General features: G+C 40.4%; 1 protein-coding gene across 1 annotated transcript in view; it reads left to right on the forward strand.

Annotated features, from left to right (window-relative positions):
* The window catches only part of NDFIP1 (Nedd4 family interacting protein 1), a 43,983-nt gene extending 37,524 nt beyond the window's left edge, over positions 1–6,459 (forward strand). The window contains exons 7-8 of the mRNA XM_077326934.1: positions 880–985; positions 5,529–6,459. Coding sequence (XP_077183049.1) covers positions 880–983 — 104 coding nt within the window. The 3' untranslated portion in view covers positions 984–985; positions 5,529–6,459. The remainder of the gene's footprint in view (positions 1–879; positions 986–5,528) is intronic.
* The last annotated feature ends 7,166 nt before the right edge of the window (positions 6,460–13,625 follow it).

Consider the following 13,625-nt stretch of genomic DNA (forward strand, 5'->3'; position numbering starts at 1 on the left):
CAACAAAAACATGCATTCACTAATGAGACCCCTGCTGAACACCCCCCCCCAAAAAAAAAGAAAGAAAGAAAGAAAGAAAAGCAAAGCAACCTAACATGGTATAGTAGCATAAGAAGTTAAAATGTCTGGGAGAATAAAAATATTTATACTGATGATAGAGTTTTAGTTGTCAGAGGTAACCAAGGAAAGAAAAAATTATGCTGGACAATTCTCCAGAGTATTTAATCAATGTGTGCAAAAGGAATTTAAAAGAAAAGGGCAAATATGGGGCTAATTGTTTGAATTGATACATGAGCTGGAGAAGGAGAATTAACCGGCTGTTTGCCTGACTTCCAGAGGTGCTGTTTTCCCAGCCAGGGAAAAAAATAAAATACTACAAAAGCTTCCTATATGGGCAGCAGGCAGACCATTTGATGTAGTAAAAACAGCACCAGGAGTAGAGGGCTGTTAATTTCTTCTCACCAGTGCTATAGCCCTAATCCAGCCCTTAATCCCAGCTGCCACAAAGCAGTAAAATGGGGGAGGGAAATCTGGACACAGTATTTCATCTAGTTTGACTCCTCAGTGCTGGAAGTTACGAGGGGCTGTAAACAAAACAGGAGAATGGCAGCTAATCATAATAATTTAAATTAAAAAATAATGAAAAAGAAAACAACTTGACATCAAATGGTTGGAGCACTGCTATGAAGAAGAGCTAAATAGTTTGAAGTTTGTTTAGTTATTTCATTTTACTTTTCAAAATGTGTACCCTCTTTTGTTCTCATAAGAATCGCCAAGGCAACTAAGAAGTCAGAAACATATCTAATATCACAGTTTAAAAATCATTAAAACCTTAGAAGAAAAAAACCCTGTAAGAATAATTGTGTGCTTTCTCCTCAGGCTTTCTTCTGTTTCTCAGAGGATTTATCAATTATGCAAAAGTTCGGAAGATGCCAGATTCATTTTCCACTCTTCCCAGGACTAGAGTTCTCTTTATCTACTAAAGGTAAAATACTCTAGTGAGCCTGCAGTAATTCCTTTTTCCCCCCTTTGGCTTGACAGAAACGTGGAAGATTGCATCTCTTATGCCTTGCAGATTTTATTTATTTGTATGTCTCATGTTGTTGCTCTCATTATAACATGATGATGTGCACTAGCCTTCCCTTCCCAATCAAACACAACTTTTGGGTACTGCCTCCCCATTTCAAGATGAATGCCAATGATTACAATTAGTGTGGGTTTGTACCCTCTTACTCACTTCAGTGCCTGGTTGCACTAGAGCTAGAGACAGAATGACATGACTGGGTAAGTGGCAACACTTTGGCTAAGCATATTTGATACCATGTCAGTCTTATTCATAGTTTGTTATGCACAAAAAGAGGCTATATCTACATAGTTTTGTATGAGGACCTCTTTAGACTCACTTGCCACACATAAGGAGAGGCCAGAATTTTGGAATAACTGTTGGAGGGGGACCCTGAATTAAAAATATTTGAGGAATGCTGCCTTAAAGGCATAACATTTATCCAACAGATATGCTGTCCAGGACAGTAGTAGCAAAATGATACTTTAGCTGTATGTTGCTAAACTGCACCTTAATTTTCTTTTTCTGCTTTTCTTTTATCAAACCAGCAACCACATGAGCTGTATAAGGCTTGCTTTTTCTTCCAAAAGTTAATGAGATGCATAGCTATACCACCCACAGATTGAAGACTTCTTTAGCAATGGTGAAGTTCTTAAAAAACAAAACAAAAACCCACCCCATCATGACATGGGCCATGTCAGAAATGCAGTTGGCACTAATCCTATTAGAATATTTCATCTGGAAAAAGCTATTAAAAAGTAATATTCTGTGGTTCGGGTTCTTTGCTTCCTTAGCATGGTTTGTGGTATCCTCTGTAGCCCTGGATCTTAATTTTACACTGAAATTCAAACCTGATTTTAAGTCCTTTTTTAATGCTAGAGCAAAAAGACCATATGCAAAGCCAGATCTGCTCAGTTGCTTGTGCTGGGACTAGTAATTATACTAGTTATGTTTCCTTTCTTGTTTCTAGCGGGGGTTTTTTTTAGTTGGAGCTACTTGGTTCCATTTGTTTGTTTGTTTGTTTGTTTGTTTGTTTGTTTGTTGCTCCTTTGCCGCTGGCCTGACGCCTCCGACGCGTCAGGCCGCCTGCAAGGGGGGCTCCCTGCCCGGCAGCCTGACGCGGCAAGAGGCGCGAAGCTCCTCACGCCGCGTCAGGCCGCCGCCTGACGGAGCCGCTGACAAAAGACCGCCGCCCAGGGGAGGCTCCGCCGCCCGAGGGAGCCCCACCACAGAGTAAGTGCCTAGCGCCCGCTGTATTACTCATACAGCGGGCTTGATTACTAGTTAAAATCATAATGAACAACAAAGGTAAAGGTAAAGATATCCCCTGTGCAAGCACTGGGTCATGTCTGACCCTTAGGTTGACGCCCTCTAGCGTTTTCATGGCAGACTCAATACGGGGTGGTTTGCCAGTGCCTTCCCCAGTCATTACTATTTACCGCTGCTGGGATTGAACTCCCAGCCTCATGGGCAAAGCTTTCAGACTATGTCTGCTACCTTACCACTCTGCGCAACAAGAGGCTCTAATGAACAACAAAAGAGGGAACAAAATAATCTAACCTGTGTTCACAAGCTAGGAACATTAGAGGTTGAGCAGCAGAATATACTAAACATTAAAATACAAATATTTATCATTATGTGCACATTTAAGATTTTAAAAATATCAATATTGATCATATCTTTGCACAGATCTAATAAATATTGACACATAAAGTGACCTGAACTCATTTCAACCCCTTTTAGCCTGAGTGCATTCTCATGTGTCTTGTGTAATGTAGTTAAAATCATAAGCCAACTAAAATCTCAGCACTGCCATGCAGAAATCAAAACAAGGCATAACCTCATGTCAGGTTGTTACCATACAGGCACTTAGTCCATTCTTGGTATCACTCCTGTTGTACTATGTAGCTCTTTCAAATATCTGGGAATCACATTTAAAGAGACCTTGAATTGGAATGCATATCTAGAAACCACCAGGTCTTCTGCACTGAGGTTAGTTGGGTCCATTTTGAGATTCTACAACACAAAGGGAGGATATCTTATAGACCCATTCCTGAAACTATTTAATAGCAAAGTCATCCTTCACCTCTTGTATGCTGCTGAAATCTCTGGTTGGAAGGAAGATATTCTTACTAGCCTAGAAACCAAAATCTTTTTCTCAGGCATATCTTAGTCCTTTCAAAGGAGACATCAGCAGCCCTGATCAGAGCAAGAAACTGGTCTGCCTTCAAGTAGGGCTTGCATACATTTAGCCATTGTAAAAGTAAGGAAGAAATGGAAGTATGGAACATGAGGTTTGAATTCATTTAGTGAATTTAAGCTTTCCATGGCCAAATATCCTACTTGCTCCAGATTTTTAAACAACTTTTTGTCATGTTATTCCATCCCAGACAATCTGTTAAACCGTTCAGCATATAATAGCCAACTCAGAGACTGAGTGTATATCTCAGATACCTTGATTGAGAGATCAATCTAAAAGTTCATACTGGTACAAATTAATCAAAACAAATCACTTCAGATCTTCCTATTTAGTCCATCTTTCAGCTCAGTCTCAGAGTACCATTTACTTCCATGCAATTTCAAACAATACCAACAGCTCTACTGAGGGGACGATACCATAAAACACCAAAAGATCAATGCTTCTATAGCTGTGGAGCCTTAGTTGTGTAGGATCTTCCACATACATTCTGATTTGCCCATTGTATACTGATCCTAGGGCCAAATTTCATGCTAATCTACTAGATGGGCTAAATGATAACTTTGATCAAGAATCTTCTGAATATCAGTGCCAGAGAGCAACCTCAAGAAAAGATTTTTGCGCCTTCTTTGTTGGCCCTCCAGGTCAACTGGTTGGTTGCATTATGGGGCTACTGATCTGATGCAGTTTTGAATCACGCTGCTATACTCTGATCCAATTGCTGCTTCTGCATTATGTTCAAGGGCAGTCCTGTGAACATGAGAGTCCAGCATTGAAGTTCCCTCATTGTGAATGAGCACAGCCAGGTCTACTGAGTCTAAGAAAATATAGGGTTTCTAAGCGAAATTAAGTTGATAGAAAGCACTGTTTGCCACCCAGTTTGCCTGATTCTTGAAGACTGAAGAGGACTCACAAACTTTTAACTATGTTAATGAAAGGCTCTCTCAAGTGCCATTCCTTCCTATTTACATAAACCTCTCATAATCAGGATTGAATTGCATATTCTTCTCCTTGCATGATGCACTGTCTCAAAAGTAGGTATGAGACCAAATGATGTTAAAAGGGGAGGCATGAACACATCATAGCAATGATTAATGCTAGTACAGAAGTAAAAGAAACCTAAACCAAGCAAAGTGCTAAGCATGAGAGGGTCATGGGAAAGTGATGGGAGAGGTACAGTCTGTGCATGCCTTAACCTTTGGATGCCTTAACCTTGGCTAACAGATAACAGACCCTTCAAAAGGCCAAACTTCTTTGCAAACAAGTGGTGGTGGTAGAAATCAATCAAGTGTTGAAGGGATCGGTTTTTTAGTTTGACTATCCGACTTAGTGTGTTAAAATATAGTTTCTCAATCTAAGATAGATTGTCAGTTAAAAGTATGTTTCTGAGTTATTCTGTGTTATCTTGGATACCAACACTGTAACATGGGAGTGTTTAAAACTGGGTTTAAGTTAATTGAGTGAAAGAGATGTCCAATAATGTCAGGACAAAAATCTGCAAGCATGTATTAGGAACAGTGCTTATATTTGCTTGGCACCTGCTCCTTTAAAAAGTTAATTATTTTAAACCAGGTGATAGAACATAGCATATAATTGTTTTCAGGTTCCTGAAAATTAAATGCTTATAAAGTTGTGTTTTTAAAAGAGCTGATGGCTTACCGAAAAAGTGCAGTATTGCACACCACAATCTTTTGTTTGCTTGGAGTGAAACTTGTAATGCTCCAGTATTTTTGCCAGTTTAGAATTAAAAGCAGATTTTCTTGCCAAAAAGGAAAGTCTGATTTAAATAAGTGATTCATGTCCACTGAAACATTATAAGACCTAGTTAATTGTAATAATAGGGTTTGCAGATCAGTATAAGTTAACAAAAACAAGACTTGACAGATAGGCTATTTAAATACCTTGAATATATGCAACATTTTTTTTAAATTAAGGAGTTTTCCTAAATTTATACATCTCTCAAACTCAAGCTGCAACTTAGTGACATACTAAGGATCACAACTTGTCTTGTGCTCAATACCTGTGCCATACTAGGAAAAGCTTTATTGATAAAAGTTAAAGGATCACAGGAAACAATAAAATGATAACCTTGGGGTATAGTGGAAGACTGGGGACATGAGGGTACATAAATTATGGCATAGTTGTGTCCTCCCTGATTTTTCTTATATGCCCCAAAACTTCCTTGGACCCAAAGCTCTTTGTGACATCCTTCTCTAACTAAAATTAACAATTCTAACTGTACTTTTGCTGTTCCCATTTCATTCTCAGACAGATGTTTTCTGGCAACATCTTCCTGCATTAATGAATCCTCCTTCAAATAGTAAATGGACAGCTGCAGGAACCAAATCAAGATTCTAAACACAGAAGAAGAAAAATAATCACCTGCTTTAAAAGAAATAAAAGTACTGTTGAAAAAGAGAAGCATTTCTTTCTATTTGTTTCTAGATGTAAAATTTTAATAGTTTAATGCAGAACTATAATCATTGATTGAATCATTAGTGGCTAATGTTTGAAATGGCTCTTGCAATCAAGTCTGTGATGTTACTAATAAAGCCTTATATAGTATTTGTAGTCCTTCAAATAGCATGAGCTATTGCCCTGTAGCCCAGAAGGGGTCAGTCTTGCTTTTTGTTCTCCTTAAAAATGAACTTTGAATTTGTTTTTGGTAAGATGTGTAATAATGCTGGCCATTGTGAAGGGATGTTTTCAGAACTTTGGAAAATTGTTTTGACTGTATTTCTGCACATAGTGTGTATCTGTTGTTAAAATAAATTGAAAACAACCTGGAAGTAAAACTTACATGCACAGAATGAATGTCTTAAAAGTATGGTTCTAAAAGAATGTTGATAAGAGGGTGGCACAAGTATTAACTAATATTTGGTAGTATGCATTCTTGACTTTGCAGTACATATTACTTTAATACTGCAGATTTTAAATAGGGACCCTCACGTTGGTGGTGTCAAATGAGAAGATTTTGATTCTGCATTGTGTAAAATCTGAATGCACCATGATTTGTATTGATGTTAGGACTCTGGAGGTAGTCTCTAACATAGCTGTACTTCTGCTTTTTCTGATTTCTGGTGCAGTTCAATATAGATTAATGTCCACTTCTGTGCTTTCTGCAAAGCAGTAATTCAGAATTTTATTATGTTATAAAACTGTAAATATAGCAGAATGTTAATAAATGCCACTTATATGAGTAGGGAATTTCTTTTGCTGCTCATAGGTGTTTGCACAGGGATCTATTTGTTACTTACCTAATTTATTTATCTTTTTAAAATTACAGAGCAAATCATGACTACCACATCATTCACATGCAATGCTGGGACCAAATGATAATCTTGTGATTATACAGTGGTTGTATCATCAATGGTTTTTGTAACTAAGTGAAGCTATCAGAAGAACTGCATCCCCCCCTCCCATATGGTAGACCTTCTCCAGTCTTAGAAGTCATCTTAGTGCTCCATTGTCCTGGTGACCGATCTCAAACACTAGCTTAACTGCTGTGTAGAAGCACTAAAGAGCTGTTCACAGATTCTTTCCTGACCTACCCCAGATGTGTGTGTATTGATTAGGGTACAGAGGAGATCAACGAAGATGATCTGGGGCCAAGGGACCAAGCCCTATGAAGATAGGTTGAGGGACTTGGGAATGTTCAGCCTGGAGAAAAGGAGGTTGAGAGGGGACATGATAGCCCTCTTTAAGTATTTGAAAGGTTGTCACCTGGAGGAGGGCAGGATGCTGTTTCCGTTGGCTGCAGAGGAGAGGACACGCAGTAATGGGTTTAAACTACAAGTACAATGATATAGACTTGATATCAGGAAAAAAAATTTCACAGTCAGAATAGTTCAGCAGTGGAATAGGCTGCCTAAGGAGGTGGTGAGCTCCCCCTCACTGGCAGTCTTCAAGCAAAGGTTGGATACACACTTTTCTTGGATGCTTTAGGGCTGATCCTGCGTTGAGCAGGGGGTGGACTAGATGGCCTGTATGGCCCCTTCCAACTCTATGATTCTTTGATTAAACCTGGAACCAAATCAAGTGACAGCCCCTGTGAATTCAATATTGGTGGAGATGTGCCATTGGTATTCTTCCACTGGAGGAAGAGGAATACACTGGATTAATCTGTTGTTACCAATAGTTCATTGCCCCTTGCTTGAGATTCTTAAATGATATTATCCTAATTTCTATGTTGTAGTGCCCTCACTCCTGTTCAGTTTACACACTGATTTCAGATATATTTGCTTGAAAACAAGCCCTGTTGATTAACATGCTTAGCCACAGAACTTGATCATCTGTGTGAAAGTTTTAAATAGATTTGGTTGAACCCAGTCCACCACTGGGCCACAGCACTTACACACAGTCGTATCCCAGTGGCTTTACCAACGGCCTCCCCTCCCCCCTTTCCTTGGGTGGTAAGCACATGCACTGTCAGAGCTGGGCAGAGAAGCTCTGTGTGTAATGCTGAATCTTCTGCCTTCTGGCCAAGGAATATGAATTCTAGTGTGATGTCCTGAAGATATCTGTGGGGGAGGGGAATGCTGGACCATGATTCTACCATGTTTCTTTCGCCATGGCCTTGGTGCACCAGATCTGGCCTGCTGCTTTCTTGACTTAAGGAGCTTCACAAAGACTCCTTTTCCAAAATTGTCAGCATTTTGTCAACTTGATCTTAACAGTACCAATTTATCCATCATTGGCAGAGTCCCCAGTAACTTTAGTATATCAGTACACCCTATAAGCAAAATCTTAAAAGACGATGCAGTAAAAGTGCTACACTCAATATGCCAGCAAATTTGGAAAACTCAACAGTGGCCACAGGATTGGAAAAGGTCAGTTTACATTCCAATCCCAAAGAAGGGCAATGCCAAAGAATGTTCAAACTACCGCACCATTGCACTCATTTCTCATGCTAGCAAAGTTATGCTCAAAATCCTACAAGCTAGGCTCCAGCAATATGTGGACCGAGAACTTCCAGAAGTACAGACAGGATTCGAAGAGGCAGAGGAACTAGAGATCAAATTGCCAAAATACGCTGGATCATGGAGGAAGAACATCTACTTCTGCTTCATTGACTATGCTAAAGCCTTTGATTGTGTGGAGCACAACAAATTGTGGCAAGTTCTTAAAGAGATGGGAATACCAGAGCATTTTATTTGTCTCTTGAGAAATTTATATGCAGGTCAAGAAGCAACAGTGAGAACCGAGCATGGAATCACTAATTGGTTCAAAATTGAGAAAGGAGTTCCGCAAGGCTGTATACTGTCACCTTGCCTATTTAACTTGTATGCGGAGCACATCATGAGAAAGGTGGGGTTAGATGAGTCACAAATTGGGATCAAGATTGCAGGGAGAAATATCAACAACCTCAGATATGCAGATCATACCACTCTAATGGCAGAAAGTGAAGAGGAACTAAAGAGCCTTTTGATGTGGGTGAAGGAGGAGAGTGCAAAAGTTGACTTGAAACTCAGCATCAAGAAAACGAAGATCATGGCATCCGGCCCCCTCAATTCCTGGCAAATAGATGGGGAAGAAATGGAGGTAGTGACAGATTTTATTTTCCTGGGCTCCAAGATCACTGCAGATGGGGAAACTGCTGCAAAGATATTAAAAGACGCTTGCTCCTGGGGAGGAAAGCTATGGCAAATCTAGACAGCATCCTAAAAAGCAGAGACATAACCCTGCCAACAAAAGTGTGTTTAGTCAAGGCTATGGTATTCCCAGTTGCAATGTATGGCTGTGACAGTTGGACCAGAAGGAAGGCCGAGCGTCAAGGAATTGAGGCTTTTGAACTCTGGTGCTGGAGAAGACTCTTGTGAGTCCCTTGGACTGCAAGGCAAACAAACCGGTCAGTCCTAGAGCAGATCAGCCCTGACTGCTCCTTAGAAGGCCAGATCCTAAAGATGAAACTCAAATACTTTGGCCACCTCATGAGAGGGAAGGACTCCCTGGAGAAGAGCCTAATGCTGGGAGCAATTGAGGGCAAAAGAAGAAGGGGATGACAGAGAACGAGGTGGCTGGATGGAGTCACTGAAGCAGTAGGTGCAAACTTAAATGGACTCCAGGGAATAGTAGAGGACAGGAAGACCTGGAGGATCATTGTCCATGGGGTTGCGATGGGTCGGACACGACTTCACAGCTAACAACAACAACACCCTATAAGAACTTTGTTCCATGATATTTTCTCCGCAGATGACCTGCCATGTTTCTGGCACAGTAATAGGTACGGGATACTATTCAGGTGATAAGTCACATCAGGGAGACTTGGTGACTTAAACATTTTATTGCAAGTTAAGAATAGGTCAGGAGTGTTATTGTAAAGGTGTCCCTTCCTGTTTTGTTGCAGTGTTTTAAAGCTATTGCTTGCGATTGCTTGAAAATGAAAATTCGTTGTAAACTGTATTGAATAATTTAATTGTGTGATTCTCTGACAGCAACCATATAGGGGGCAGGATGTTTTTTTCCTGACAAAACACCAGGAAAAAGTACCAGTTGTAGTAACACTGGGATTTAAAAGCTCAATGTTCTTTTTAAGAATGTTCAACATATGTGGGTTTTGAGGTTTCTTTAAGCAAATCATTTATGTTTGAGGAAAAAGTCTAAAGCTTTGTAGTTTTTTCAAAGAGGTGTCAGATTCCCTCTTTCACCGGTCATTTCCTGAGAAGTTTAAATGAGGCATCCCTGGTAATGGTGATATTTGACCATCTTGGTGGGGATCTAGAAAGAAGGTAACCTTTTCATTGGCATAGAGGTGCTGATTACTTACAACTTTGGTGGGGGGATGTAGTAAAATAAGTGTTTATTGTATTATGCCTTGATATTTACATCATGTTAGAAGAAGAAGAGTTAGTCCTTAAATACATTAACATGCTCAATAGTAACAGGAATATTTGTAGAAAACATCTACAGCTTTATATCTGAATCAGACCCCCCCTCCCAAGTACCAAGTTTCCCCTGCAGTGGTTACACAAATGCAATTTTTGGACCTACCCATCTGAACTATCTGCTTAAGAGTTATACAAAACTTTGAGTTCTGTTGAATTTAGCCATTTTTAAATAATATTTCATTCTATGCTGTGGAAAAGCTGCCAGTTATTTTTCTTTCTTATGTCATAGACTCATATTACATCCAGTCCCTGACCCCAACTAGAATTTGTTGTTAAAGAAAGAGAATAATGTGTTTTTAAAATTTGTGGGTTTTTCAAATACCTGCATCTAAACCTTTTTAAAAACGGCATTGTAATTGTAATTTCTTTTTTCTTTTTTTAAGCAAAATAAAGCCCAGTGTAAGGGTGGTGCTGAGTGACTGATCATGGTCCCGAGCTTTGCTTAGACCTTTAGACGTTGGTTGGTTACTTGCTCCTATGCTAGCTTTTGAGCGGCATGGCTGGCTTCTTTTTGCAGCTTCAGGACCCCAAGAACAAATTGACTGCAAGACGGAATGCAGGGAGGAAGGAATGATGAGCCAGCCATTTCCTGATCCTGTTCTTGTTAAGAAGCATTTCCCCCTAAAGCTCTGCTTATCACATTCCTTGAGTTCTTTGCAAAAAGAGAAGCAAGGTCTTGCAAAAGAGAGATTCTGAGGAGGAAAATAATCTTTAAACAGTTAAAAAAAATCAACAGATTTACAATTTAAGAATTCCTGGCTCCCTACATCCTTGGTGTCAGGAAAGGATTATTTAAGCCTTTCAGGAGCCTTTCATAAACCAAATAAATAATTACTTGCCTTTAAGCAAATAACTGAGATGGTCTAGAGACAAGTCATCTCAAACTGGGCTGGTGTTTGATTTTATTACTTTGCTTTCTTTTCATTAGAATTTTTCCTTTGAATCTCCCCCCACCCCTCCAAATGAACTTCTTACCTTCTCCTTTGAAACTGGGAACTAACAAAAACATTAGCAATCCCCTTGTAAAGAGTCAGGCACATCTGAGTGTGGAGGACAGGGCTGCAGGTGCTGGAGGAAAGCCAAATTTGCATCAGCACTACAACAGAATAGCATAAAAGTCAGCCAAAAAAGCTCCAATGAACTTTGACATTTTGATTTCAATTTGTAAGAATTGTACCTGGTCACCTTAGCATGAAAAAAAGAAGAAATAGTGATTGCAGAGACATAAGCTAAAGGTGAATCTCCTGATTACTTTTAAAAAATTGGTATTTTTATATTTTATCACAACTGTCAAAAAAAATTATAATACTCTCTGGTTAAACCCCCCCTTATCCCCCCACCAAATTTAAAATAGAAACATAATAAAATGTATTGCACTATTTGAATTTCAAGATGTTTGCAGATGTTTTGGTGGCTTTCCTAACTCAAACCACATGTTATTTTAGCTCAAATTCTACAGCATGACAAATTTTACTGTAAGATACTCTTGGGCTTTTGGTTCCAAGGGGTGAATGTAGTGTTGCCAATAACCTTAGAAGAGTTGTTTTTATACCCCACTTTTCACTTCCTGAAGGAGTCTCAAAGCAGCTAACAATCGCCTTCCCTTCCTCTCCCCTGTGAGGTAGGTGGGGCTGAGAGCTCTGATAGAACTGCTCTGTGAGAACAGCTCTAACAGGACTGTGACTAGCTCAAGGTCACCCAGATGGCTGCATGTGTAGGTGTGAGGAATCAAATCTAGCTTCCCACATAAAAGCCTGTCACGCTTATCCACTTCACCAAGCTGGCTCTGTGTGGTTCATGGATGGTGATTCCTGTTTACTGCCCCTTTTGACACATTAAAAGGGCTGGACATCTTTTTCTCCAGGGAGCTGGCCACTGTAACTGAAGATCTGGGTAATTCAGAAATCCATATGCTTCAAGTAGAGAGGAAGTTTATAAAAAAGGACTGGTGTATCAGTGATCAATGTGACGTTGGCCTATTTTCAGAATGCCAGTCGTATGGCATAGCCCACATTTACCCCTCCCCATTACTAGAGCCCAGTGGCTTATTCTCAAGTATAGTGTGAGCTATCACAGATCTGACAGTTAAACTAAACAAGTCCAATGGCACATTAAAGACTAACAAAATATATTCCATCTTTCATGAGGCAGAGTTCATCAGATGTATTGGGAGTGTAAATCCATCTTGTTGATTTGTGTATACAACGGAAAGATGGTGGTGATGTTATTAAAAATGACCAGTTTAAAATGAGATCCAGACCAAAGAATGATCAGTTCATTCAGTTGGCAGTTGAAACTTACATACTTCAAGATGCATTTGTCTTTCAGTGAGGTTACTGAGATTGCTTGGAGAGCCAGCTTGGTGTAGTGGTTAAGAGCATTGGCCTCTAATATGGAGAATGGGGTTTGTTTCCCCACTTCTCCACATGCAGCCAGTTGGGTGACCTTGGGCTAGTCGCAGTTTTCTTTGAACTCTCAGCCTCTCAGCCAAGGTGTCTTGCAGGAAGAGGAAGGTGATTGTAATCCACCTTGAGACTCTGTCAGGTAGTGAAAAGCAGGGTATAAAAACCAACTCTTCTCGCATGGTGCTGGGAGCTCAACATTGATGCAAGATACAGTGTGCAAACTGGGGCTTTCCACATTCGTCCAAAATAGCACAATGGTTACTAATTGAAATCGCTACAGTTTTGCCGATCCGCAAAAAGCGCTTCGTTGTAGCGCTTTCAGGGAAATCCCAAAAAGTGGATTCACCCTCCGGAAAGCGCTACACTCCTGTAACCAATCTGCAACACTAGCGGGAAAGTTCTGTGTGTTACCATTGTTGCGGTTTCTGCAAAGTCCCTCCCCCTGGCTCTCTCCTCTGATCTTCCGGCGAAGCGATCGTCAATTTTTTTTCTCCGAGCGAGCAGAGATCAACGCACCGGCAAGCCTTCGTTTACCCAGTGAGGCTTCCCCGGCTGCAGTCCCTCTGTTTAAAGTCACCAAGCACAAGCCCGTTTGCTGGTTTATTTTCACTTTATTTTCACACTGTTTTTGGCCGAAAATCGCGCCCGTGGGGGGGGGATTTTTTTTTCCACTCAGGGGGAGCGTGGCAACGATGAAACGGCAGCTCAAACATCACCTGCTAGCTGGATGGGTCTCTCTTGCAACGAATCAACACATATTTGTTGCAACGTGTGTGTTTTTTTTTTAAAAACCTTCCTTAAAGGGAAAGGGGCTGTTTGGGAGCATGAATGGCAGCCCATTGGCTGCTTGACGGCCAGGGGTGGGACACAGCTCAGCAATAGCACTTCCTTTCTAGCGATTTTTGCCGAGACCGGAACCCTGTGGGAAACGATAGAAACGCAACTGGATTCCACTACAAAGGCAGGTATGCATAACGACGAATTCCACTATTTAAAATGGCGATTTTTCGTTCAGCAAACAATTTGCTACATGGATCCTGGTGCGGAATGGCCCTGTGTTTCCACCAGTCAAC

This window comes from Paroedura picta, chromosome 3, assembly GCF_049243985.1.
Source record: "Paroedura picta isolate Pp20150507F chromosome 3, Ppicta_v3.0, whole genome shotgun sequence".
In the NCBI taxonomy this organism is placed as follows: domain Eukaryota; kingdom Metazoa; phylum Chordata; class Lepidosauria; order Squamata; family Gekkonidae; genus Paroedura; species Paroedura picta.